Source organism: Dipodomys merriami, unplaced genomic scaffold (assembly GCF_024711535.1).
Source record: "Dipodomys merriami isolate MVZ:Mamm:240054 unplaced genomic scaffold, mDipMer1.0.p SCAF_7, whole genome shotgun sequence".
Classification (NCBI taxonomy): Eukaryota; Metazoa; Chordata; class Mammalia; order Rodentia; family Heteromyidae; genus Dipodomys; species Dipodomys merriami.
This window is the reverse complement of record NW_027206290.1, coordinates 16,922,315-16,949,095: the sequence shown is the minus strand read 5'-3', so window position 1 is coordinate 16,949,095 and position 26,781 is coordinate 16,922,315. Positions and strand designations below refer to the sequence as shown.

Below are 26,781 nucleotides of genomic sequence, written 5' to 3'. Positions count from 1 at the left end.
AAGGCTAGTAATGCTCTACTACTTGAGCCACCCAGCCAATTCTGGCTTTTTCTGTGAATAAAGTCTCACAGACTTTTCTGCCTAGGCTAGCTTTGAATTGCATGAGATCCTCAGATCTCAGCCTGCTGAGTAGCTAGGATTACAGGTGTGGGCTACCATTGCTTGGCTTATTGTTTTTGTTTTTTTGGGTCCGGTCGTGGGGCCTGAACTCTGGGCCTGGGCGCTGTCCCTCAGTTCTTCAGCTCAAGGCTAGTGAGCCACAGTGCCACTTCCAGCTTTTTTCTTTTTGCTTATGTGGTGCTGAGGAAGCTAACCCAAGGCCTCAGGCATGCAAGGCAAGCACTCTACCACTGAGCCACCTTCCCAGCCCTGGCTTATTATTTCTTATTAAAATTGTTTTGTCCTAGGTGCTGGTGGCTCATGCCTATAATCTTTGCTACTCAGGAGGCTGAGATCTGAAGATCACAGTTCAAAGCCAGCCTGGGCAGGAAAGTCTGTGAGACTCATCTCCAATAAACTACTCAGAGAAAGCCAGAAGTGGGCTGTGGCTCAAGTGGCAGAGTGCTAGCCTTGAGTGAAAGCAGCTCAGGGACAGTGCCCTGACCCAGAGTTTAAGCCCCAGGACTGGAAAAATAAAATTGTTTTGTTGAAGCAGGCACCATCTGCCCATGGTAGGTGGACAGATGAGGAGGAACCTTCCAATTTGTTGTTTTTTTTTAATTTTTTTATTATAAAGATACTATACAGAGGGTTACAGTTACCTGAGTGAGGTAATGAGTACACTTCCTCTTGAACATTGTTACCCCTTCCATTGTTTTCCCCCTACCATCCCCTCCCTCCCTCCCTTCCCCGCCCCGAGGTTCTTTTTTTTTTTTTTGATTGTGATTAAGTGATTACATAATTTCCAGAAATTCACAGTATTGTGGAATAATGATGCTCATTTAAAGTCACAAGTTCATTCTAACTTTCCTGGAGCAAATTGTCTATCACAGTCTGTAATATATAATGGTGCTCACATGGTATATACCATATATGTGATCAGCAGCATGGGGATATTTGGTAGTGGTTCAACCAGATGAGTGGGAGTTCTTTGTTTCTTAAGTCCTGTTAGTTTTGTCATATCACCTAACATTTTGGATTTAGCATCCACTTATCAGGGAGACCATGTACTGTTTGTCTCTTTGTTCTTGGCTTACCTCGCTCAACATGATTCCTTCTAGCTCCATCCATTTCCCTGCAAATGCCATTATTTTGTCATTTCTAATGGCTGCATAATATTCCATTGTGTATAGATACCACAATTTTTGGATCCATTCATCTGTGGTGGGGCATCTAGGTTGTTTCCATATTCTAGCTATTGCGAACAGTGCTGCAATAAACATGGAGGTACACGTGTCCTTGTATATTGGTTCCTGTTGTTCAGGGTAGATGCCTAGAAGTGGTATGACTGGGTCATATAGGATACAGGGGATTATGTCGATCCCTTTGTATTTGCTTAAGTTCTTTGCATGACCTATGATATGGTCTATTTTGGAGAAAGTTCCGTGAGCTGCTGAGAAGAATGTGTACTGTGTTGTTTTAGGGTGAAATACTCTGTAGATGTCAGTTAATTCCGCTTGGAGTATGGCCTCTCTTAATTCGGTAGCTTCTTTGCCAATCCTCTGGTTGGTAGACCTGTCCTTTGGTGAGAGTGGTGTGTTAAAGTCTCCTAGTATTATCGTATTGGGATCTATTTTATTCTGTAAGTTTGAGAGCATTTGTTTGACATATCTGGGTGCACCAATATTTGGGGCATATAAGTTGATGATGGTTATATCCTCCTCTTGGATTGTTCCCTTTATTAATATGTAGTGTCGGTCCTTGTCTTTCTGTACTGATTTTAATGAAAAGTTTATTTTGTCAGATATCAGGATAGCTACACCTGCTTTCTTATTGGGGGCGTTTGATTGGTAGATCCTTTTCCACCCCTTCACTCTGAGTTTGTTTGTATGTTTGGCTGAGAGGTGGGTCTCCTGAAGGCAACAGATGGATGGGTCTTGTTTTCTGATCCAGTCCTCAGTTCGTTTTCTTTTAATTGGCGAATTCAGCCCATTTATATTAAGAGAAAGTATAGAGAGATGCATTGTTGTCCCTGCCATTCCGTTTTCCTAAGTTTTTCTTCTTTCCTTTCCTCCTGTGCTTGCTCAGTTAGACTTTGAGTAATGCCTGTTTGGGGCAGGCCCCAGTTCCTGGTTGCTTTCTTCAGGTTGTGTCCCCCCTCTTAGAATTCTTTGTAATGCTGGCTTAATGTTTATGTATTCATTTAGTTTTTCTTTGCTATTAAAAGTTTTCAGTTCTCCATCGAATGTGAATGCTAGCTTTGCCGGGTATATTAGTCTGGGTGGCAGTTATTGGCTCTCAGGGCTCATATGGTGCTTTCCCAGGCTTTTCTTGCATTCATTGTTTGTGTGGAGAGATCTGCAGTGATTCTTATTTTTTTCCCATTGTAGTATAGCTCCTTCATTTTTGCTGCATGCAGGATTGTTTCCTTATTATTCAGATCTATCATTTTTACTATAATGTGTCTAGAAGTGTTTCTCCTGGGGTCTTGCTTGTTGGGTGTTCGATAAGCTTTTTTTTTTTTTTTTTTGGGTCCGGTCATGAGGCCTGAACTCTGGGCCTGGGCGTTGTCCCTCAGCTCTTCAGCTCAAGGCTAACGCTCTTCCACTTGAGCCACAGTGCCACTTCCGGCTTTTTTCTTTATGTGGTGCTGAGGAATCGAACCCAGGGCCTCAGGCATGCAAGGCAAGCGCTCTACCACTGAGCCACCTTCCCAGCCCCTCGATAAGCTTTTGTGATGTAGTTAAGATGGTTGTTTTTGAGGTGGGGAAAATTTTCATTGATTATCTTGTTAAATAGGTGTTGCATTCCCTTGCTCTGGAATTCCTCACCTTTGTCCACTCCGATTATGTGAAGGTTAAATTTCTTGGCATTATCTGCTTGCTCTTGAATTTCCCTTTGGTTTAATTTGAGTGATTTTTCCCTATCTGTCACTTTTTGGTCCAGTTGGTGTATTCTGTCTTCTGTATCTGACACTCTACCTTCCATTTCATTCACTCTGTTGACAGTGGCTTCTATTGTGGTTTGCATGGAGGAAATGGATCCCTTTATGGATTCAATGTTGGTTCTCAGAGTACTGATCTCACCTCTCAATGAGGTATGCATTACCTCTAATTTGGCGTTTATCTCACTTCTTACTGAGGTTTGTGCAGCTTCTATTTTTGCATGCATCTCTTGTTTGATACCCTGTATCTCTTTTGATAGATCATCCTTGTGCTCTTTCAATTTCTGATCAATTTCTCGCTTTATTTCTTGAGTCATTGCCTCCAGCAACCCTTGGATGTAGCTTTTGTCTTCCATTCCTGCTTTGCTCCCACTGGGGCTCTCCCCTGCGTGGCTGCTGGCTTTTGAGGTGAGCTTGCTGTCCTGGGTGGTGGTAAACCTTGTGATTTTTCTCTGTGATTTTAGCATGGAGGTTCAGGAGACTGCTCTTCAATTTTGTTTTGGTGTGTCTGTCTTTGCTTGGTTGCTGATTCTGTATTGGTAGAGAGAGTCTGTGCCTGGTCTGGGTTCTGTTGGGAGCCTATTTCCAGCTGCTATTCTGACTTACTTAGGATTCTCAGCTCTCTGCTGTAGATTGCTGGCAGTTCCCGCCTTTGGAAGGGTTGAGCAGCCTAGACTGCTTGTGTTTGCTCCTACGGGTGCTCTTGTGAAGAACAGATGCTCTGGATGCACTCTCCCAAATACTGGAGTCTGCTATGGGCTCCTGATGTGTTTTTGTTTGTTTGTTTGGGGCTGGTTGTGGGCTTGAACTCTAGGTTTGGGTGCATCCCTCAGCTCTTCAGCTCAAGGCTGGCACCCTACCATTTGAGCCACAGCACCACTTCTGACCCTTTTTGCTTTTGTGATGCTGAGGAATCAGATCCAGGGCCTCATACATCCAAGACTATCACTCTATTGCTGAGCCACCTTAACAGCCTGAGCTCCTGCTTACTATCAGGTGCTGGCAGCCTGTGTTGCCCAATTCCCAGTCTAGGGTATATGGATGGAGTTTTGGTGGGGTTTGGGCTTCTCTTGTCCTGGGCCTCCAGGTCTTTTGTTGTCACAGGCGTGCTTCCCGGGGAGTGTTGTCCAATTTGTTTTTAAGGTGGCTGTAGATTTTAATGTACATTTCAGTAGATAATGTGTCTTTCATAATTACAATACAGAAATGTCTATGAATAAATAGATAATTTTTTGGGAAATGCCTCAGAAAGAATCCTGTCAGTGACACGCATCCAGGGCTCCAGGCAGCAGTGTCTACACAGCCAGCATTTGGTCAGCATTTGGGGGAATGGAAGTAAATATCAGCAGGCCATGCATCCCTTTGATTTCTTCTTTTAGTGCCAGATTAGCCATCTGATCCTCTTCTCCTTAAATTCTTCCTATTCCATTTTAATTTCATACATGGCTCCACAGTCTCCTGAAATGTCAGTGACTTTGATAGCTGTGGCTCGAGGAAACTTTTCTTGGAGAATCTGGGTCACTTTGCGCTCTCCCTTGGTCTGGGAAGCAAACACCAGATGGACACAGCGGAGAAGAGGAAGCAATTAATCTTAAAGGCCAAGATGGAGGCTGTCCAGCTATAACACCCTCCAGTGCTGACCCTGACGCAGGATCTCCAAAACACCAGAGGCTCCCATGGAGCAGAGGTACTGACTCGACCCAGTGCCATGGGACCGTGCCTACAACCCCACCCCCTCCAATTCCCTCTACTGGCCCTTATAGACAGATCAACAAACTAAGTCTTCCAGGGGACCCAAACTAACAGGAATGGGAATGTGACATCACTCAGCACACAGGCCTCATCTCATTATCAGGCTAGTCCTAACCCTCCACCCCACACATGTGTTAACCCCTTGGCTGCCTTCCCCCTGAGATATTTCCCTAATGGACTCAATAACCCATAGGAAACTAGGCCACCTTTGTATCTTATGCCTCCAACCTAAAATTCCAATACACTTCCCATGTGACACCAGTCTCCCTGTTTGTCCTTTACTTAGTAGTCTATTTGGTTCCAGACTTCCACAGTCTGACTGACCCTATTTTCATTCCAGTCACTCATTCCTTTAGACAATTGGTCCTTCCTTCTTCCTTCCAATACCACAGAGCAGAACCTATGTCAGTCTTCCGGATTCTTCTCCTACATATCCCTAACCAGCCCTGGACTTGTTAACTGTCATCCAGAGAGGCACTGTGCAATGCTTGCAGATGGATGCTCTATTTCTTCCTTTCTTTTTCTGGTGCTGTGATGAACTCAGAGCCTTACACTATTGGCCTTTCTGGCTGAGCTAATGCTCAAATACTTGAGACAAGCCTCCAGCCCAGCTTTTTACCAGTTATTTTGTGTGTGTGTGTGTTTTTGGGTCCAGTCGTGGGGCCTAAACTCTGGGCTTGGGCTCTGTCCCTCAGCTCTTCAGCTCAAGGCTAGCACTCTACCACTTGAGCCACAGCGCCACTTCGGCTTTTTTCTTTTTGCTTATGTGGTGCTGAGGAATCGAACCCAGGGCCTCATGCGTTCAAGGCAAGTGCTCTACCCTGAGCCACCTTCCCAGCCCCCTTTTTACCAGTTATTGTGGAGATGGTATCCCATGGATTTTTTTGCCCGGAGGAGGGGGAGGAGGAGGAGGAGGAGGAGGAGGAGGAGGAGGAGGAGGAGGAGGAGGAAGAGGAGGAGGAGGAGGAGGAGGAGGAGGAGGAGGAGAAGGAGAAAAAGCTCAGGGGCAGGGTCTAGGACCCTAAGTTCAAACAGGGTCAGAAGATGTCAGCATCCCCCAGGTGCAATGGACGCGCCTCATCCTGGGAAGACCACCTTCATGATCATGGTGTTTCCCCTGCCAGGTAAGTATGAGAGGCTGATCACTAACTCAGTCTAAACCCCCCACGCTTTGCACTGTACACACATGGTCACCGGCCTTCACCCCATTCACACACACACAGACACACACACACACACACACACAGACACACACACACACACACACACCAACTGAAGACGGCAGGGATCTGAGGGCTTTTAAATATTTGTTGATCTCCTCTCCTCTGGCCCTAAAATGTTTCATTTAGAGCCGGACCTGGAACCCTGAGCTCAATGAGGGGATGTGCCCGTGGATACGCCTTAGGCACACAGCTGAAGGACAGACAGGAAATCTGAAGGAGCCGAGAACCAGCACAAATAGATCTGGAAAAAAAATAAAAGCTCTTTCTTCTAGGAAGCAATGTTAAATTCATTTTAGATAAAGGAAAATTCATGACTCACGGGAAGCGTAACAATGAACACTATGTTGAAGAGTTTAACCCAGATGTAGCCTAGCATGCCTGTCTGTAATCCCAAAGCTCAGAAAGGAGAGGTTTAGACTGGATCCAAAGGGTTGGAGGCGGAGGATATCCACACTTCAGACCGGACGTCAGCTGGAGGGAAAGGCATCGCCTTTGTGACGTCACAACGAGGGCGTTCCTTATGCAGATGAGGAGATCCCGTGGGGTCTACTGGTCAGGCCCCCATCACACCCACTCGTGGATTCCCAGTGTGGTAGGAGAGCACACAAGAGCGTGGAGGGGAGCGGAGGGTTGGCAGCTACTCAGAAAGGCTGGGAAGACATGAGAATGGGGAGAAAGCCGGTGACCATGTGTGTACGGTGCAAAGCATGGGAGGTTTAGACCGAGTGGGTGGTCAACTTCTCATACTTACCTGGCAGAGGAAACACCATGATCACGCAGGTGGTTTTCCCAGGATGAGGCGTGTCCATTGCACTTGGGACGCGCTGACTCCTGCGATTTCTCCACATAGGAGAAACTCGACTGCGTAATTTCTGGTAGTGGGGGACTGCGTGCGCGCTCTCCCCCTGCGGTACTGTTGAAAGTCAGGCTTGTTCGCGTAGGTGCTTGTTACGTTGCTTTTTATCTAGAGTGTTTTAGGTGCGACAAGAAAGTTTTCAAGCGCAGCAGTCGTCTACACTTTTGTTCTTTTTAGCTGTAGAGTTCTAACAATTGATTTTTGTTGGACACGGTGAATGTCCTTCCGTTAGCAGAGAATGTTTCAGCTTCTTTACACAGAACTTTCTGGCGACACGGTGTTTGGGACTCGTGTTTTTTCTGTACTAGGGCTGGAACCCGGTCCCTGTGTCCTGCGCTAGGCCTTCCCTTTCGGCCAGGGTTTCCGCTTGGCTCACGCATCCAGTCAGGCTTTCTGTACAGGTTAACTTGAGGCAGGGTCTCTGAGAAAATTTTACTTCTGATACTTAGAATCTCGGTCCTAAGATTGCACGGGAGGAACCCATGACGCTTCGGATTCAGACGGAGCTGCCCTGAGGACGCTACCGAACGCGTCTCTGTGACCTCATAGAAGGCGGCATCGCATCCCTAGCTCACCCCCCACCCCCAGAGTCACCCGGCCAGGTCTAGGGCTGCGTCCGAGGTGCGCAGAGAACCCGGGGCGGGAGGCCGGGGGATAATTAGGATCCCTCCCTGCAGCTGAAGGGGGGGTCCGCATCTGGGCTCTCGACTGCTTGGCTGCCCAGTCTGCATTGGGAAGTCAGCCAGCTAGGGCTGGCGGCCCTTCCCCTTCCTTCCGTTCTTTCCTGTCCCTTAGCTCTTCAGCTCCAGACGAGAGCTCTACCACTTGAGTACAGCGCCACTTCCAGTTTTCTGAGTGGTTTATTGGAGATAAGAGTCTCACGGACTTTTCTGCCCGGGCTGGCTTTGAACCGCGATCCTCGGATCTCGGCCTCCTGAGTGGCTGGGATGGCAGGCGTGAGCCGTGGGCTCGTTGTTTTCCAAGTGCGGACCAGCAGCCCCGCGCGGCTCCGCGCCGCGGCGCGGCAGGGTGGAGAGCGCGCCCGGGCCGCGGGCCGCGGTGGAAAGCACGCGTGGGGCCGCGGGGCGATCGCCCCACTTGGAGAGGCGGAGAAGCCGTGGATATGTGTGTCCGCCGCCCGAGTCCCCCGGCGGACTGTCCCGGCCGCCTCTCACCTCCGCGCGTGCCCAGTGTCGTGCGGTCGGGCTGGGCAGCGCAGGGGCTGGACGGGGCCTCGCCCACCCTCGCGGTCCAGAGGACGGGGCCGAGCCCTCGGTGAGGCTCCGAGCCGAAGCGAGGCGCAGCAGCCGCGTCTCTGTGGCGCAATCGGTTAGCGCGTTCGGCTGTTAACCGAAAGGTTGGTGGTTCGAGCCCACCCAGGGACGGTGCTCCTGTGTTTTACTGGACTGGGGCTCTTTGTCCTGGCTCGTCAACTCGTGTTTGGCACTGCTGCATTGACTCTCGCCAGTTTTAAATGGAGGCTGGAGATTTTGGACGAAAAATTCAGGTTGTACCAAAATGCATATAAAGAGAAAAATACTGGGAGCAGGGGCGACGCGCGGCGTGGAGATCCTCTGCGCACCACCTTGCTGGTGACAGCGAACTGATATGGTAAAAAGATGATCACATTTTCAATGGCATCTGTCCACCCCCTGGGCTTCAGAGCTGACCTCGGCCCAGCTGAAAATCCCACGAACCCCAAGTGGGCGCCGGTGGCTCACGCCTGTCGTCCTCGCTGCCCGAGGCTGAGATCTGAGGATCGCGGTTCAAGGCCGGCCAAGCAGAAGAGTCCATGAGGCTCACCTCCAATTCATCACCCCAAAGCCCCAAGTGGAGTGTGCCAGCACCAGCCTTGACTGGAAAAGCAAAGATTGAGACTTTAGGCAGTGAGTCTTTTCCTTTTCCCCCAGAGGAATAATTTAATTCTCCAAACTATCTGGGGAAACTAACAACACTGGCTAAGCCCGCTGCTTTTGTGGACTTGCATGAGCCCATGCTGATATGTGGTGCTTGCTATGACATGATGGCTTGTGAGCTGAAGGGGGTAAAAAGCTAAAGAAAACTACATCCCGGGAAATAGAAATTGGTGGCCTTAAGTCAATCTCTCTTCCCCACTTGCAGCTATTGCTATGGTCCTCTGTGAATTAAATCTTGAATTTTTTTTTAAGGTTTTTTGTTTTGTTTTGATTTATTGTGTTTTTGAGAGAGGATCTCAGGGGGCTGTAAAATGTGTTAGACTACAAGCCAGCTGGGAGCTTGCTGTGTATCTCAGGTTGACCTTTAACCTGTGATCCTGCTGCTTCTGTCTTCTAAGTGCTGGGAATACAAGATTGGGCCACTAGGCCAGGATTTTGCCGTCTTAAAAAGAAAATCTCTGTACATCACCTTTATAATTGAAAACAAAAGGAGGAGGAGGAGGAGGAAGTTGTTGAAGTTGTGGAGGGATGGGGTCTCACACCTGTAATCCTCAATACTCAAGGGGCAGAAATTGGGAGGTAGGACCCTGTTCTGATTGAGCTTGGGGGGAGGGAAACTCAAGAGATCTCATTCAACAGTAAAAATGGAGTGTGGTGGTACAAGTCTGTCACCACAGCTACAGACTTCAAAACCGGAAGTCTAGACCTGCCTAGACAAAAAACAAGATCTTACCTCAAAACCAGAGCAAGGACAAAAACATGGCCCAAGTGGTACAGTGCAAAGTGAGGACAAAAAAAAAAGAGAGCTCCTAGAAATATCAACTAATCCTCCACAGGCTTGGCTTTCAGAAGTCTTAGGGAAGCCGGGCGCTGGTGGCTCACACCTGTAATCCTAGCTACTCAGGCTGAGATCTGAGGACCATGGTTCAAAGCCAGCCCAGGCAGGAAAGTCCATGAGACTCTTATCTCCAATAAACCACTAGAAAACTCGAAGTGATACTGTGGCTCAAGCGGTAGAGCCCTGGCCTTGAGCTAGAGAGTACAGGGATGGTGTCCAAACCCAGAGTTCAAGCCCCATGACCAACAACAGCAACAAAAAAGTCTCAGGAATAGACCCCAAAGTTATCTGGAAGCTTCTTTAGCTTCTTCTCAGCTCATTAGCAGATGAATATATTTATCTCTCTTGAAAAATAGAAAATTTACACTTTTGTGGGCTGGGATGTAGCTCAGTGGCAAAGCGCTTGCCTAGCAAGTGCAAGGTCCTGGGTTCGATCCCCAGAACCAAAAAAGAAAAGACAAAAAAAAAAATTTGTAAGGAATACTAGGAAATACGACTCAGCATTACTAAGAGAAATAATGAATACATCTTAGTTAAAAATAAATTAGCTTGCCGGGCGCTGGTGGCTCATGCCTGTAATCCTAGCTACTCAGGAGGCTGAGATCTGAGGATCACGGTTCAAAGCCAGCCCGGGCAGGAGAGACCGTGAGACTCCTATCTCCAATAAACCACCAGAAAACCGGAAGTTGCGCTGTAGCTCAAGTGGTAGAGCGCTCGCCTTGAGCTGAAGAGCTGAGGGACAGCGCCCAGGCCCAGAGTTCAAGCCCCACGACCGACAAAAAAAAAAAAAAAAAAATTAGCTTGGGCTGGGAAAGGTGGCTCAGTGGTAGAGTGCTTGCCTTGCATGCATGCGGCCCTCCCTGGGTTCGATTCCTCAGCACCACATAAGCAGGAAAAAAAAGCCAGAAGTGGCACTGTGGCTCAAGTGGTAGAGCACTAGCCTTGAGCTGAAGAGCTGAGGGACAGCATCCAGGCCCAGAGCTCAGGCCCCACAACCGGACCCAAAAAATAAATAATTAGCTGGGTGCCCGTGGCTCTCGCCTACATGTAATCCTAGCTACTCAGGAGACTTAGATCTGAGGATGGAGGTTGAAATCCAGCTCCAGCAGGAAAGTCTGTGAAACCCTTCTTTCCAATAAACCACCAAAAAAAACCCCAGAAATGGCGCTGAAGCTCAAGTGGTAGAGCGCTAGCCTTGCACTGAAGAGCTCCAGGCCCAGAATTCAAGCCCCATGACCGACAAACAAAAACAAAAACCCACAAATTAAACAAATTAAGCCTGAGCTGGGAACTACAAGCTCCTTCCTGTAATCCTATTTAGGAGGCTGAGATCTGAGGATTACGGTTTAAAGCCAACCTGGGCAGAAAAGTCCATGCAATTAACCAGCAAAGAGCCAGGAGTGAGGTATGAATTGGTAGAACCTCAGTGTTGAGTGGAAAAAAGCCAAAGGACAGTGAAAGGTCCTGAGTTCAGTCCCAGTACTGGCATCAAGGAGAAATAAATAAAACAATATAATCTCTTTCTAGGCAGGAGTTTGCTGGCCCACACGGCAGATTTTGGATTTACCAGCCCCCTCATATCTATTTATTTTTTTTTGGGGGGGGGGTCTGGTCCAGGGGCCTGAACTCTGGGCCTGGGCGCTGTCCCTCAGCTCTTCAGCTCAAGGCTAGCCCTCTACCACTTGAGCCACAGCACCACTTCCGACCATTTTCTTCTTTCTTATGTGGTGCTGAGGAATCGAACCCAGGGCCTTGAGCATGCAAGGCAAGCGCTCTACCACTGAGCCACCTTCCCAGCCCCACCATATCTATTTATGAATTCTATTTCTCTGGAGAATTAATTTTCTTTTGTTTGTGCTGGTCCTGGGGCTTGAACTCAGGGCCTGGCCATTGTCCCTGAGCTTATTTTTGTTCAAGGCTAGTACTCTACCACTTGAGCCACAGCTCCACTTCTGGCTTTTTGCTGGCTTTAGAGGTAAGACTCCTATGGACTTTCTTGCTTGGGCTAGCTATAAAGCATGATCCTCAGATCTCAACCTCCTGGGTGGCTAGGATTACAGGTGTGAGCTACAGGCACCTGGCCTGAAGAATTCAAATAATGTGCTTGTACCATAATTTTGATGAAATTAAATGATTATTAATATATAAAATGTGTTATACTACATAATGTATTACATATTTTTTTTTTGGGTCCGGTCGTGGGGCTTGAACTCTGGGCCTGGGCACTGTCCCTCAGCTCTTCAGCTCAAGGCTAGCGCTCTACCACTTGAGCCACAGTGCTACTTCCGGCTTTTTTCTTTTTGCTTATGTGGTGCTGAGGAATCGAACCCAGGGCCTCATGCTTGCAAGGTGAGCGCTCTACCACTGAGCCACCTTCCCAGGCCTGTATTACATATTATAATTACATTAACATAATTATATATTATTTAAATTATCAAAATATATAATTTGACTATTTTGTGTATGTATGCCAGTATTGGGGCTTGAACTATTTTTTCATTTGCCCAATTTCCCAGTTCTATAGATTTTCCCTTGATGTATTAACAGATTGTTTTTCTTTTCCAAAGAAATCTATGCTCCATTTTAGTTTTTTGTGGATTTTTTTTTTGTTTTTTGTCAGACCTGGGGCTTGAACTCAGGGCTGGGCATCGTCCCTGAGCTTCTTTTGCTCAAGGCTAGCGCTGTTCTACTTGAGCCACAGCCGCACTTCCAGCTCTGTGTGTGTGGTACTGAGGAATTGAACCCAGGGTCATGCATGCTAGACAGGCACGCTATGAGGAGCCACATTCCCAGCACTAATTAGTTTTATATGGGTAGTGGGGGCTTGAACTTGGGGTCTGGGAACAGTCTTAGCTTTTTCTTCTCAAAGTTGGAGCTCTAAAACTTGATTAAATCTCCATTTCTGGCTTTTTGATGCTTAATTGGAGAAAAGAGCTGCTCAATTTTGTCCTCCTGGGCTGGCTTTGAACCCTGATCCTCAACCCTTAGGCACCCCAGAGGCTGAGGTTGGCATCAGGGGTCATCATGAGATGTTACACGTAGTGGCGTTGGTTCCCGGTGTCAGGGGACAGTCGGCCAGCGCTGTGCCCCTGGGCCCGATGTCATGTTTCAGGGAGAAGTTAGTTCCCACCGCGGGGTCGAGACCAGGGAGGAACGAAGGACGGAGGGACCTGTAGTCCAGGGGTTCCCCAGATGGCCCCTCACCAGACGGCCGGACCCCAGATAGCCGACCCCAGACGACCAGACCCCAGAAGGCTGACCCCAGAGGGCTGACCCCCCCCAACAGCTGGACCCCAGACGGCTGACCACCACCCCAGACAGCCGGACCCCAGACGGCTGACCTCAGACGGCTGACCCCAGATGGCTGGACCCCAGATGACTGACCCCAGACGGCTGACCCCCCCCTCCCCAGACAGCCGGACCCCAGACAGCTGACCCCGCCCCAGACGGCCGGACCCCAGACGGCTGACTCCCCCCCAGAAGGCCGCTTCTCCTCACGGATGTTTCCCGCCTCAGAGGCTGCTCCGCCCACTGACCTCTGCCCCCAAACAACTGCCCCCAACGGATGACCCCCCACAGGCTGCCCCCCCAACGGATGACCCCCCAACGGATGATCCCCAATGGCTGCCGCACCCAACGGCTGCCCCCCCAATGGCTGCCCCCCCAACGGCTGCCCTCCACAGATGCCTGCTTCCCAGATGACTGTCCGCTCTCAGACGCCGTCCCCTTCCCCTCCCCCAGCTACACAGCGCTTCCCTCCCTGGCTGGGCCGCGCCGGAGCCCGAGGACCCCGCTCTCCTGTCAGGCCGGCTGCAGGGGAGACCGTTTTCCTCAACGGATTCGGCCAGCAGAGGCGCTGGGCCCCGTCCGCGGGGGCGTGGGAGGGGGGGACACGCTGGGCCCCGTCGGCGGGGGAGGGGGGAGCGTCGCTGGGCCCCGTCGGCGGAGGGGTGGGAGGGGGGGCGTCGCTGGGCCCCGTCGGCGGAGGGGGGGCATCGCTGGACCCGGCGGCGGGGGATGGGGGGGGCGTCGCTGGGCCCCGTCGGCGGAGGGGGGGTGGCAGGAGGCGCTGGGCCGGGTGGGCGGGGTTGAGATGGAAGCTCAGCAGCTCGCGCTGCCTTTCTTAGGAGAAAGAAAGAAAACAAAACAGACGAAAAGATAGACGCCCAACGTGGGGCTCGAACCCACGACCCTGAGATTAAGAGTCTCATGCTCTACCGACTGAGCTAGCCGGGCGGCGACGCTGCGGCCTCCCCGGACTCCCGCCACGGTGCTCCTGCCCGGGAGCGCAGCGGGGACGCCAGCGCCTTCCTCGTGCCACGGCCACGGCCACCCCGTCACCCTCACGACCTCTCCGGCCACCCCTCCGTTCATCCCCGGCCACCCCTCACGTCCACTTCCAACCCTGAGGACCTCGGTGTTTCCTCAGTTTCCTTCCGGGTCCGTCACCCCGAGCGCCGCGGCCTGCGCTGGGAGGGGGGACGGCAGGCCGCGTCCCCGGGGAAGACCGACGCCGGCAATCCGGGGAACCCGGACGGACTGGCGCTGCGCCCCGGAGCCCGTGTGAGCCGGAAGGCCCCGGCGTGGGTGCTCTGGGCCAGGCGTGGGTGCTCCCGGCCCCGGCGTGGGTGCTCCCGGCCCCGGCGTGGGTGCTCTGGGCCAGGCGTGGGCGCTCCCGGCCAGGCGTGGGTGCTCGCGGCCCCGGCGTGGGTGCTCTGGGCCAGGCGTGGGTGCTCTGGGCCAGGCGTGGGTGCTCGCGGCCAGGAGTGGGCGCTCGCGGCCCCGGCGTGGGTGCTCTGGGCCAGGCGTGGGTGCTCTGGGCCAGGCGTGGGTGCTCGCGGCCAGGAGTGGGCGCTCGCGGCCAGGCTCTCGGTTCTCCTCCCCGGGGTCCGGGCTGGAGTCGCCTCCTCCCGCCGGGGAAGCCCAGCACCCCGGGGTGTCAGTCTCGGGGGTGCTCGGCTTAGTCTCTCCGGATGGCGGGGCCGGGCAAGGAGCTCGGATGTGACTGAGCGTGCGCGCGTGTGCCGCACCAACAGCGACGATCGGCCCCGTTGCAAAGAGGAAAAAGCAGGGCGGGCCGCCGCGCCTCCTGCCGTGACTCGGATTCGAACCGAGGTTGCTGCGGCCACAACGCAGAGTACTAACCACTATACGATCACGGCGCGCCACGCGCGGACGGCCGGCGCCCGCCGTTCTCCGCGTGTGAGGCCGAGCGCGCTCTGCCCGGCGGGGCCCTGGGCGGCACCGTCTCGGGGATCGCGGTCCCCCGAGCCCGCGGTCCGGGCCCAGGGCCGCGCCGTCTTGAGCACGCGCCTCGGACGGAGGATTCCGTGTGCAGACCGCGCCTAGGGGCGTCGAGGGGCGCAGGGCTGACCCCCGAGTCCACAGTGAGTCTGACCTGCCTCGGACGAGCGGGCAAAATCCTCTGAAGCCGAGGCTTCCACGAGTCCCCTTTAAAATGCCAAATAATGTAAAAAATAAATTAAAAGGTGAATATACTGCGTTGGCCGGGAATCGAACCCGGGTCAACTGCTTGGAAGGCAGCTATGCTCACCACTATACCACCAACGCACCCGGTTGGCAGGGCTCAGCCGGTCTCCCTATGAAGGTGATGTCATCCGCTCCGCTCGGTTTGCGACCCGAATGGAAGAGAAACCGAACCCTGACGTGCAAGAAGACCCCGGGAAGACACCTCCCAGAACTTCCTCCGGTGGAAGAGTTCCAGGGAGTTCTAGAAGGGAGTTCCATGATAACCTGGCCATTCTTTGTGCCAAGTATCCCATCAGCCCCACGCCGCCAACTCTCCCTGTTCTTGAAACAATTAATTGGCTTCACTGTTTATTTTTAGATACGCAAATAAACCACCCTCCTCGTGAACGTTCCCAGCTCCCCGCGGCGTCCACCTCCCCTCTGAGCTTATTTTACTGTTTCCTTTGTTTTTAAAGTGAATCAATTGCACCAATAGGTTTCTCTATTTCAGATGAAGAGACGCACGTTTTAAAGCCTTGGATACCTATTGCCATATTGCAGACTCATCAATGAGCATTGAACGATTCACGTGGGTCATGGATAGCACCATTCTCTTCGTGTTTTTACTCATCTATTTTTCTTTACATATTTGTGCAGAGGGGTTTCCAATTCCGCAGGTCAGTTCCTGAGGACAGTACATCGTGATCAATGCCACTCTTGTAATCTCTCCATCTTTACAACTGGCCCGTGGTTAAAATGAGACCGTGAATCATTTCAATTTGCACTTATTACTATGGAAGTCCGTCATTTTTCATAAGTGTAACAATGATTTTTCTTTGTAATTTGCTTTTACTAAGTCGTGTGTTTTTATCTATTCTACCTCCCCGTTGGTTGTTTTCCTTGCTGATTTATGCCACTTTATCCTTTGTCTTTTAATAGTATTTATGGGACTTTTAGATGGCCAGAAGGTTCTTGTTTCAATACAGTCTAATCCATCAGTTTTATTTTTGCCATGCTGTTTTTCTTCAAAGTCCTTCCAGTTACAAAATCAAGATGATTGTTTACTGATGTTTTCTTGTGGCATTTTAGCAGTTTCAGTTCTTGCATTTGATTTTTTTAGTTCATTGAAGAGGAAATTGGTACCTTCTGGCAAAAGGGCTTATTCCCTAACTAGGATTCAAACCCCCGGTGGTGGAAGGAAGGGGCACTATCTCATAACCACTAGACCATAAGGAAAAGAGTAATATTTTCTCATAAAAAAGTAGATGACTGGTTTGCCTTTCCATGTTGATTGCTATTTTTGAGTGTCTGGATTTTAATATTCTAGAATATTCAGCCTTCTCCACTTCAAGATAACTCCTAGGTACTTCTTTCTTCTGAGTCAAGCCTGACTCAGAGAACCACAGGAGGATTTTACTGCATATAATCACAGACAGTATCCAGACCAGACAGATAGAAAAACACCAGTAACTCAGTAGCAAAGTAAAGATCTTCACTAAAAACAACCAGGAACTTAGGAACTATGAAAAGGACATTTTAGGAGTAAAGCTAAGAGATCCTAGGTCTATTATAGCTTTTTTTTCTTCTTTCTTGTTTCTTCTCTCTTTCTCTTATCTCTCTTTAAATTTTATATTATTTTCAGATTATTATTTTTGCTAGCTCTGAGGCTTGAACTCAGGGCCTAGGTGCTGTCCCTAAGCTTCTTTGCGCTCAAGACTTGCATACTACCAATTGAGTCAGAGCTCCACTTCCAGCTTTTCCTGAGTAGTTTATTGGAGATAAAAGTTTCACAAGACTTTCCTGTCCCGGCTGGCTTCAAACCATGATGCTCAAATCTCAGCCTCCTCAGCAGCTAGGATTGCAGCCATGCTGTCTTCTCTCTCTTGTCTTTTCTCTCATTCCTTCCCTCCCTGTCTCTTTCCATCTCTCTTCCTCTTCCAAGTCCTATGAATTTAGTTTGGCTTAAAAGGAATATTATACACCAGTGATAATCACTCAGCCTATGGATTCTCAGTAGGCTAGAGGCTCAGTAGATTGAGTTTAACTCACTGATGAGAGAATGTAGGGTTTCTGAGCTTTAAATTGTTTTAAATAATAGGGTGGAGTTTAACGGGACAAACCCTGAAGTATGTTTACAGTCACAATTTTCATAACTAAATCACTTTACCAGTCAGCATGGCTCAGCTGCTCAATGTTTGGTTATTTTCCTCCCCATTCCCCCAAATTGGGATATTCAAGGTTACATTCTCATACTGAGCTAATACTGGACCATCTTACTTTACTTAGAGGAAACTTCTTGTTAGTGAGATGTAAGAAGAAATAATTGGCTCCCAAACCTTGAGACCTAAAGTACTAAGGCCCTAATACAAGCACAAAGAAGAAAAAGGAGATGAAGGAGGAGGAAGAGGTGGAGGAGGAAGAAAAGAAGAGGAGGAAGATGATACTGATGCCAACGGAAGATAAACAAATCCCAAAGATGCCAAATGACTCCCCTTAAAAACCTACCCTCTGCCAGTCACCAATAATCCCAGCTACTCAGGAGGCGGAGATCTGAGGATCAAGGTTAAAAGCCAGTCCGGGAAGGAAAGTATGTGAGCCTCTTACCTCCAATTAACTACCAAAAAGCTGGAAATAGAGCTCCAAGTGGCAGAGTGGGAATTCAAGCCCCAGGATTGGCAACAAACACACAAACTATCCACCCTTGGGCTTGACACTGCCTGGGATGTTAAGTCCCAGCAGATATTAATCTGCCAGCAAGTAAATAAAATAAAATAAACAAATGGAAACAAAACCATGAACAGGTGTGTGATTTCTTAGTTATAGCAAAATGAAAACAAAACCCTCATACGATACCACTTGACACCTACAAAGGATGGCTATAAATTAGCAGATAGAAAATAGCAAGTGCTGATAAGGGTAAGTAGAAATTGGAGCCCTCGTGGGAATATAAAAGGATGCAGCTGTTGCAGGGAACAGTTTGGCAGTTCCTCAACAAGCTAAATATAGAATATGACTCAGTAATTCCACTCCTACGCATATACCCCCAAAGAACTGAAAACAGGTAAACACTTGTACGTGTATGTTCTTATTGGCACTATTCATATAGAGCTGCCCATAAGGATGGAAATGAAAGAAGAGCCTTTCATAGATGAATGGGTAAACTGTGGTATATAAACTGCAGTGGGGGCTGGGAAGGTGGCTCAGTGGTTGAGCGCTTGCCTTGCATGCCTGAGGCCCTGGGTTCGATGCCTCAGCACCACATACGCAAAAAGAAAAAAAGCTGGAAGTGGCGCTGTGGCTCAGGTGGTAGAGCGCTAGCCTTGAGCTGAAGAGCTGAGGGACAGCGCCCAGGCCCAGAGTTCAGGCCCCATGACTGAACCCCCCCCCCCAAAAAAAAAAGAATGCAGAGAAACAGTGTGCCTGAGAGAAGAGGGCCTGGCTGGACAATTGGGGCGCAGGCCACTGCTAGAAAGCTTCCCCTCCCTCCCCACGCCCTGGGTGTTCCGTGTGCAGACCCCACTCCATGTCACCAGGCCCTGGGAAGTCCCACTGTGGCCCTCTGGACATCACGGTCTTGGCCCATTGCTCCAGGGCGTGAACAGCGTGGACCCCAGAGGTGTGCGGGAATGGACTTCCACTAAGGGGCTGAAGGATGCGTGGAGAGCCATGCAGCCTGCAGCCGGGACGGGGCCTGGGGCTGACCAGGCCCGCGGGCTGTCCAGTGGTCACGTGGCTTTCTCCCGGAGACCCTCATGAACCCCGCACAGCTCGACTTAGGACCCACCCGTCTGGAGGAGCTCTGCGGTTCTTCCCTTCAATAATTTTCTGCCGTTTGACTTCTTCCTCTGAGTCGGTGGCCTCCATCTTCCAGATCCTAGAGACAAAGGAACCCATGCACAGGTTGCAGTTTTTTGGTATGGTACCCATCGTCAGGGAATGTAAAGCGGTAGTCACTTGGGAAATAGCTTGGCAGCTAACTTTTTTTTACAGTAAATGCACAGGGACTGGGAAGGTGATTCAGTGGTAAAGTGCTTGCCTTGCATGCATGAGGCCCTGGGTTCCATTCCTCAGCTCCACATAAGCAGAAAAAGCTGGGAAGTGGCGCTGTGGATCAAGTGGTAGAGTGCTAGCCTTAAGCTGAAGAGCTGAGGGACAGTGCCCAGGCCTAGAGTTCAGGCTCCATGACTGGCCAAAAAAAAAAAAAAAAAAATATATATATATATATATATATATGTATATATATATAATAAAGTAAATGTACAATTACTATCCCAGAGAAAGAAAACTCTTTGTCCACACAAAACCCAGCATACAACACCACAGCCTGTAATCCTAGCGATTTAGGAGACTGAGATCTGGATCTCAGTTTGAAGCCAGCCATGGGCAGGAAAGTCTGTGAGACTTTCACCTCCAGAAAAAAGCCAGAAGTGGAGCTGTGGCTTAAGTGGCAGAGCAGCAGTCTTGAGCAATAAAACTCAAGAGACAGCGCCCAACCTGAATTCAAGCTCCAGGACCAGGATACACACACACACACACACACACACACACACACACACACACACACACACACACACACACACACACACACACACAACCATGACATGGCCAAATTCCTTTGTTGCAATATCTTCAGAAATCACAAGATTCTGTAAATGTATATTTTCTTCTAATTTATCTCTCCAAATTATTTCTCCAAAGGACTAAAGGCCTTCAAAAAAAAAATTTCTGAGTCAGGAGGCTGAGATTTGAGGATCTCAATTAAAAGTCAGCCCAGGCCCCTACCCCACCCCCCAAAAAAATCTGTGACTTTTTTTTTTTTTTGTCAGTCGTGGGCCCTGAACTCTGGGGGCTTGAGCGCTGTCCCTCAGCTCTTCAGCTCAAAGCTAGCACTCTACCACTTGAATTACAGTGCCACCTCCAGTTTTCTGGTGGTTTATTGGAGATAAGAGTTTCACAGACTTGGGCTGGGAAGGTGGCTCAGTGGTAGAGTGCTTGCCTTGCATGCATGAAGCCCTGGGTTCGATTTCTCAGCACCACATAAGCAAAAAGAAAAAAGCCAGAAGTGGTGCTGTGGCTCAAGTGGTAGAGTGCTAGCCTTGAGCTGAAGAGATGAGAGACAGCGCCCAGGCCCAGAGTTCAGGCCCCATGACTGGACCCAAAAAAAAAAAAAAAAAAGAGTTTCACGGACTTTCCCACCCAGAATGGCTTTGAACCATGGTCCTCATATCTCAGCCTCCTGAGTAGCTAGGATTACAGGTGTGAGCCACCGGCGCCCGGCTGTGACCTTTTTTCTTTTTTCTTTCTTTCTTTTTGTTTTTTGGTCCGGTTGTTGGGCCTGAACTCTGGGCCTGGGTGCTGTCCCTGAGCTCTTCAGCTCAAGGCTAGTGCTCTACCACTTGAGCCACAGCACCACTTCTGGCTTTTTTCTTTTTGCTTATGTGATGCTGAGGAATCAAACCCAGGGACTCATGCATGCAAGGCAAGCATTCTACCACTGAGCCACCTTCCCAGCCCCCCCTTTTTTCTTTTTTCTTTTCTTTTTTTTTGGGGGGGGGTCTGGTAGTGGGGCCTGAACTCTGGGCTTGGGCGCTGTCCCTCAGCTCTTCAGCTCAAGGCTGAGTCACTTGAGTCACAGCGCCACTTCCGGCTTTTTTCTTTTTGCTTATGTGGTGCTGAGGAACCGAACCCAGGGCCTCAGGCATGCAAGGCAAGCGCTCAACCACTGAGCCATCTTCCCAGCCCTCTTTTTTCTTTTCTTTTCTTTAAATCTCCAATGAACCACCAAAAAGTCAGAAGTAGAGCTGTGACTCAAGTGGTAGAGCACCAGCCTTGAGCAAAAAAGCTAAGGGACATTACCCTAATATGGAAAAAAAATTCATTCTTCTTTCATCTCTTTTCCTATGTTAGCCTTTGTCCTCAAAAGCTTCAATTTCTTTTGTGTATCAGTGAGGGGGAAAGGAGGAACTGTGCAAAGTGAAAAAATAAAAATGGAGGTGTAGGAGGGGCAGACAGCTGCAAGGCTCAGAGCTGGAGTCACTCAGCAAACCTTCACCCAACAGCTCTGAGCTCGGATTTCTTCTGTGGACAGCTGAAATACTCTGCAAAGATGGAAGAGGGTCTCAGAATTGCTCTGCTGTGAGTCATTATTTTTATTTTGTGCAGGTATCAAGGCTTGAACTCAGGCCTTCCTTGGGTGTAGTCCCTTAGCTTTGTCACTAAAGGCTGGCTCTCTACCACTTGAACCATAGCTCTATTTCTTTTCTGCAGGCTCACTGGAGATGAGAGTCTTATAGCCTCTCCTGCCCCCTCTGGCTTTGAACCTCCATGCTCACATCTCAGCCTCCTGAGTTGGCATGATTACAGGTGTGAGCCACCAACACGCAGTATTGCTGTGCTACTTCTCTTATACCATGTGTAGAAATGAAATGGGATATTCCATGTAGCAGGATTGAGGGAGGTAATGATAGCTACCCTGTGGCTTGCTGTGATTTTTAAAGGCCACGAACTCCTCATAGAGAAAACCCGCAGGCTGACTCCAGAGACGTAGAAGCCAGGATTGGAGATGGGCCTTGCCTGTCACAGACCAGTCTCGCCTCCCTCAGCTTGGCACCCAATACCCCATATTCTGTTTAATCTTCCTTCCCTCCCTTTACCCCCCCCCATCCTACTGCCACCAATGTCCCTGGAATTTTGGACTTCGCTATTTTTAAAACCGTCAACTCAGTAGCCGTGTCCCTCCCTCCCCCCCTCAGCTGTCCAGTGCTCTGGCCAGCCGTGCCCTCCTTTCCTCCCACCCCCAATCTACTCTGGCTGTCTACCCTCAGTGAGATTCTCGCAGGTCTGGGGACCTGCTGGGGACATGGAGATGGGGACAAGGTGCCCCTGGCCGGGACAGATGGACGTGATCCACAACCATGCTTGTAGAACTGGATATCCAAGGAATGGCTGACCTTTGCAAACAGTAAGTGGAAAGGCAATTGCAATTGTTGAATAAGGTCATGAGTGGAGCTAGACTTCTACAAAATTTACAGATGCAGAACTTGGGTGTCTGTTCCAAACATTAGGATCTCTCCCTAGGAAGACACTCAAATCTCCATGTCTCATTTCTGGGTGGTCACTGCTCTCTAGCTGTTTGCTGCTTAATGTGCTCCAGCATTTTTAGCCTTCTTACCTTCCCGTTTCCCTTGTCAGGTCAATATATATATTTTAAATTTTGTGCCAGCTCTGAGGCTTGAACTCAGGGTCTGGGTGCTGTCTCTGAACTGTTTTGCTCCAGGCTGGCACTCTACCACTTGAGCCACAGCTCCACTTCTGGCTTTTTTTTTTCTTCTTTAATTGGACATAAAGAGTCTCCCAAACTTTGCTGCTTAGGGCTGGCTTTGAACCCCGATCTTCAGATCTCAGCCTCATGAGTAGCTAGGATTACAGGCGTGAGTCACAGGTGCCCAAGCCTCCACGGAGACATTGTTGTTCTAGAAGGCATAGGAATTCTAGTCCATTCTGTCTCGTGTTCTTCTGAGGCAAAGGAGGAAAGGAAACGAACCCCTCCTGCGACGGACGGCTGGCGGTGAGGAGGGAGGAATAAGGGGTTTGTGTCTGAAAGATTCCTAGGGGTCTTTGCTCTGTTGGGGAGCTGCTGGGAGGCCTGGGATCCGGTCTAGCGGCAGAACGCCTCCGTTTTTGACATACTCGTTGTTTGCTATGGAGGATGGGGCAACCCCGCAGACTCTGCCCTCTCCAAGTTCATCGACCCTCCCCTCCACCCCCCCCCCACAACGGCCTTGCACAGGGGACCCGAGCCAGAGCTCTAACCAGCCGCCCCGTGGAGGTCGGGGCGCCCCCGACTTCCCCTTGTCGTGATTGCCCCGGATTCTCTGTGCACCACCCTGACCAGCCTTCGACTCTCCGCTTCCCCCCGTGCCCAGCCAGATCTCTTTTCTCCGTCACAGGTCAGCAGGTCTAAGCCCGCTGGGTAGAGAGAGTCAGCTGGGAAGCACCGCTGCCCGGGGTGGGGAGGGGGACCTGGCTGGACAGGTATGGGGGACCCAAGCCAGCCCCCTCATCCTCGGCCCCTCCACGGCAGCCCCCCGACTCTGAGCACTGTCACCCTCCTGCTCCTCCTCTGTGGACACGGTGAGAGCAGCCGGGGTCCCGGGGCGTCTGAGCATGCGCGTGAGGGGAAGGGAAGGACGGGGAGGGGAGGGGCGCAGAGGGCTGATCCCGATTTTATTTCTCATGCCAACGTGGGGGCACCGGAGGGGGGCCCCTGATTGGTGAGGAGAAGAGATCTAACAGATGGGCTTGTTTTTTGTTTTTTATTTCTTTGGTGCCGGGACTGGGACTTGAACTCAAGTCCCTCCGCTTTCTCCATTCAAGACTGGCATTCCACCACTTGGCCCATGCCTGCCTCCGCTGCTGGCTTTTTTGCTGGTCAATGGAGACAAGGGTTGCATGTCTTTCTCTTGCCGGCGCTGGCTCCGCCTCGCCGTCCTCAGCCCCGAGCAGCTAGGATGGCAGGCGTGAGCTTGCACACTTGTTTTTAACGCGGGAGGTGAGGGTTGGGGGCTGGGAATAGGCCTCCTGGTCGGGCTGCACGGTCGGCGGCGCGGGGGCGGGGAGGCCTGGGGAGGGTGGGGGGACGCACCCCCACACAGACCCCAGCCCTCTCCTCGCCGGTCTTCAGCCCACTCGCAGTGCAAGATTCTCCGCTGCAACGCCGAGTACGTGTCGTCCACGCTGAGCCTCCGAGGCGCGGGCTCGCCGGGCGGGCTGCGCGGCGGCGGCGGCGGCCTGTGCCGCGCGCTCCGCTCCTACGAGCTGTGCACTCGGCGTACGGCGCGCACGTGCCGCGGCGACCTGGCCTTCCACTCGGCGGTGCATGGCATCGAGGACCTCATGATCCAGCACAACTGCTCCCGCCGCGGCCCCACCGCGCCGCCCCCGCCGCCGCGCAGCGCGCCGCCGGGATCCCCAGCCCCGGACCCCTGCGACTACGAGGCCCGCTTCTTGCGGACGCACGGGCGACGCCCCGGCTTCCTGCACTGCGCCTCCTTTGGGGACCCGCACGTGCGCAGCTTCCACCACCACTTCCACACCTGCCGCGTGCAGGGCGCCTGGCCGCTCCTCGACAACAACTTCCTCTTCGTGCAGGCCACCAGCGCCCCCGTGGCGTCAGGGGCCAAGGCCACGGCCACCCGCAAGGTCAGGGGCCCGATCGAGCTCCCTCCCCACCCAGCTAGCTCCACTGCGCACGTGTATGTGCACGTGCGCGTGCGTGCCTACGTGAGTGTGTGTGCATGTGTGCACGTGCGCATAAGCATGTCCACGTGGGTTTGTGTGCGTGCACGTGCGTGCACATGCACATGTGTGCGTGTGGATGTGCCTGTGTGGATGTGCATGTGCGTGCATGCGTGTGCATGTGTGCGTGGGTGTGTGCATGCATGTGCACTGTGTGTAGGCCGGCGCACGTGCGTGTGTGCATGTGTTTGTGTGTGCGCGCGCGCATGCGCGCCGGTCCTGGGGCTCAAACTCAGGGCCTGGGCGCTGTCCCTGAGCTTTTTCCGTTCAAAACTGGCGCTCTACCACCTGGGCCACACCGCTACTTGTTTGTTGGTTCATTGGACTTAAAGAGTCTCGGGAGCCCGGCGCTGGTGGCTCACGCCTATCATCCTAGCATCTCAGGAGGCTGAGATCTGAGAATCACGGTTCAAAGCCAGCTCGGCAGGAAAGTCCGTGAGACTCCTATCTCCAATAAACCACCAGAAAGACAAAACACAAAAAACAGAAGTGGCACTGTGGCTCAAGTGGTAGAGCGCTAGCCTTGAGCTGAAGAGCTGAGGGACAGCGCCCAGGCCCAGAGATTAAGCCCCACGTCAGACCCCAAAAAAAAAAAAAAAAAAAAAAGAGTCCTGCAGACTTTGCTGCCGAGGCTGGCTTTGAACCTTGGTCCTTAGAAGCTAGGATTACAGGCATGAGCCACCAATCCCCTGGGTTTGCAGGGCTGCCTTGCACTCCAAGTGACCACCGCTTTTCCCTGTCGTGCCCTCGCAGCTCACCATCATCTTTAAGAACATGCAGGAGTGCATCGATCAGAAGGTATACCGGGCCGAGGTGGACAATCTGCCCGCGGCCTTCGAGGACGGCTCGGTCAACGGCGGCTACCGGCCGGGGGGCTCGAGTCTGTCCATCCGGACGGCAAACCCCGGGAACCACGTGGAGATCCGGGCTGCTTACATCGGCACGACCATCGTCGTCCGGCAGACGGCCGGCCAGCTGTCATTCTCCATCCGGGTGGCGGAGGACGTGGCCCGGGCCTTCTCGGCCGAGCAGGACCTGCAGCTGTGCGTGGCCGGGTGCCCGCCCAGCCAGCGCCTCTCGCGCTCCGAGCGCAACCGTCGAGGTGCCATCCCCGTCGACGCGGCCCGACGACTGTGCAAACAGGGGCTCCCCGTGGAAGATGCCTATTTCCAGTCCTGTGTCTTCGATGTGTTCATTTCCGGTGACCCCAACTTCACCATGCCAGCCCGGACAGCCTTAGAGGACGCGCGGGCCTTCTTGCCCGATCTGGAGAAGTTACACCTCTTCCCCTCGGATGCGGGGGTTCCTCGCTCCCCCGCCACTCCCCTAGGTCCACTTCTTGCAGGGCTCTTTTTCCTGTGGCTTTGCATTCAGTAAGTAGCCAGCCAGGCTAGGACTAGCTTGGAAACCATTCGGGGAGGGCATGGAACACAAGAATTGCCAAGAACACAGCGGAGACTTGGAGATCCACGTACCAACCAATGAGCACTGAGCCTCGGGGGGCTCCAACCCCCGCCTGCATGCTGACAGAATGAGAATTCTGGACGAGGTTTTGCATTCCAGACTCCTGAAGGGGCTTATTGCCCCTTTGGACACACACAAAAAAGTGGGGGTGTGGCCCCTTTCCAGTCCCATTTATGGTGAGAAGATTGTGTCAATCCATGTATTTTAAAACTTGGAACATTTTTTTGTGTGTGCTGGTACTGGGGCTTGCACTCAGGGCCTTACATGCTCTACTTTTTTGTTCAAAGCTGGTGCTCTACCACATGAGCCACACCTCAGATTCTGGCTTTTGGCTGGTTCTTTGGACATAAGAGCCTTACAGACTCTTCTGCCTGAGCTAGCTTAGAACCACAATCTCAGCCTTCTGAGTAACTAACTAGTGTTACAGGTATTAACCAGCAGTGCCCAGCAAGGGTGAGATTTCTTTTTTTTTTTTTCCGGCCATGAGACTTGAACTCTGGGCCTGGCCACTGTCCCTCAGCCCTTAAGCTCAAAGGCTAACACTCTACCACTTGAGCCACATCATCACTTCCGGTTTTCAGGTGGTTCATTGGAGATAAGAGTCTCACAGATTTTCCTGTCCAGGCTGGCTTTGAACCACGATCCTCAGATCTCAGCCTCCTGAGTAGCTAGGATTACAGGTGTGAGACACTGGCACCTGGCTGGGTAAGACTTTTTAAGAGTCAAGAACTAAATGACGACAACACAAACCTTATTCAAAAGCATCTCAGGAGAGGACAAAATGATTAGGGAAAGAATTCTATTGGGTGAGGCCTGAGCGTATGTCTAGCACCTGGTTAGCAAACACATGACCCTCAGATCAGGTCCCAGAACCACCAAAAAAGGAAAAGAAAAAAAATCTATTTGATGAATATACAATGGGA

General features: G+C 51.3%; 1 protein-coding gene and 5 non-coding genes across 7 annotated transcripts; 3 read left to right on the top strand and 3 right to left on the bottom strand.

Annotated features, from left to right (window-relative positions):
• The first annotated feature begins 6,761 nt into the window (after positions 1-6,761).
• LOC138817379 (U1 spliceosomal RNA) lies at positions 6,762-6,925 on the top strand. The gene has a single exon (XR_011368836.1). It is a non-coding gene; the product is annotated as a U1 spliceosomal RNA (small nuclear RNA).
• Positions 6,926-8,185: 1,260 nt separating this feature from the next.
• Trnan-guu (transfer RNA asparagine (anticodon GUU)) lies at positions 8,186-8,259 on the top strand. Its single transcript has one exon. It is a non-coding gene; the product is annotated as a tRNA-Asn (tRNA).
• A 5,532-nt stretch (positions 8,260-13,791) lies between these two features.
• Trnak-cuu (transfer RNA lysine (anticodon CUU)) lies at positions 13,792-13,864 on the bottom strand. The gene has a single exon. It is a non-coding gene; the product is annotated as a tRNA-Lys (tRNA).
• Positions 13,865-14,718: 854 nt separating this feature from the next.
• Positions 14,719-14,790, bottom strand: Trnah-gug (transfer RNA histidin (anticodon GUG)). Its single transcript has one exon. It is a non-coding gene; the product is annotated as a tRNA-His (tRNA).
• Positions 14,791-15,127: 337 nt separating this feature from the next.
• Trnag-ucc (transfer RNA glycine (anticodon UCC)) lies at positions 15,128-15,199 on the bottom strand. Its single transcript has one exon. It is a non-coding gene; the product is annotated as a tRNA-Gly (tRNA).
• A 6,693-nt stretch (positions 15,200-21,892) lies between these two features.
• Hjv (hemojuvelin BMP co-receptor) lies at positions 21,893-26,068 on the top strand. 2 transcript variants are annotated; one of them, XM_070007587.1, is made up of 4 exons: positions 21,893-22,058; positions 23,047-23,230; positions 23,781-24,298; positions 25,148-26,068. In XM_070007587.1, exons 2-4 carry the CDS (start codon positions 23,134-23,136, stop codon positions 25,769-25,771), a joined length of 1,239 nt encoding a protein of 412 aa, XP_069863688.1. In that variant the 5' UTR covers positions 21,893-22,058; positions 23,047-23,133; the 3' UTR covers positions 25,772-26,068. The 2 variants fall into 2 exon arrangements, with proteins under 2 accessions (XP_069863688.1, XP_069863689.1); XM_070007588.1 differs by lacking the exons at positions 23,047-23,230; positions 23,781-24,298.
• The last annotated feature ends 713 nt before the right edge of the window (positions 26,069-26,781 follow it).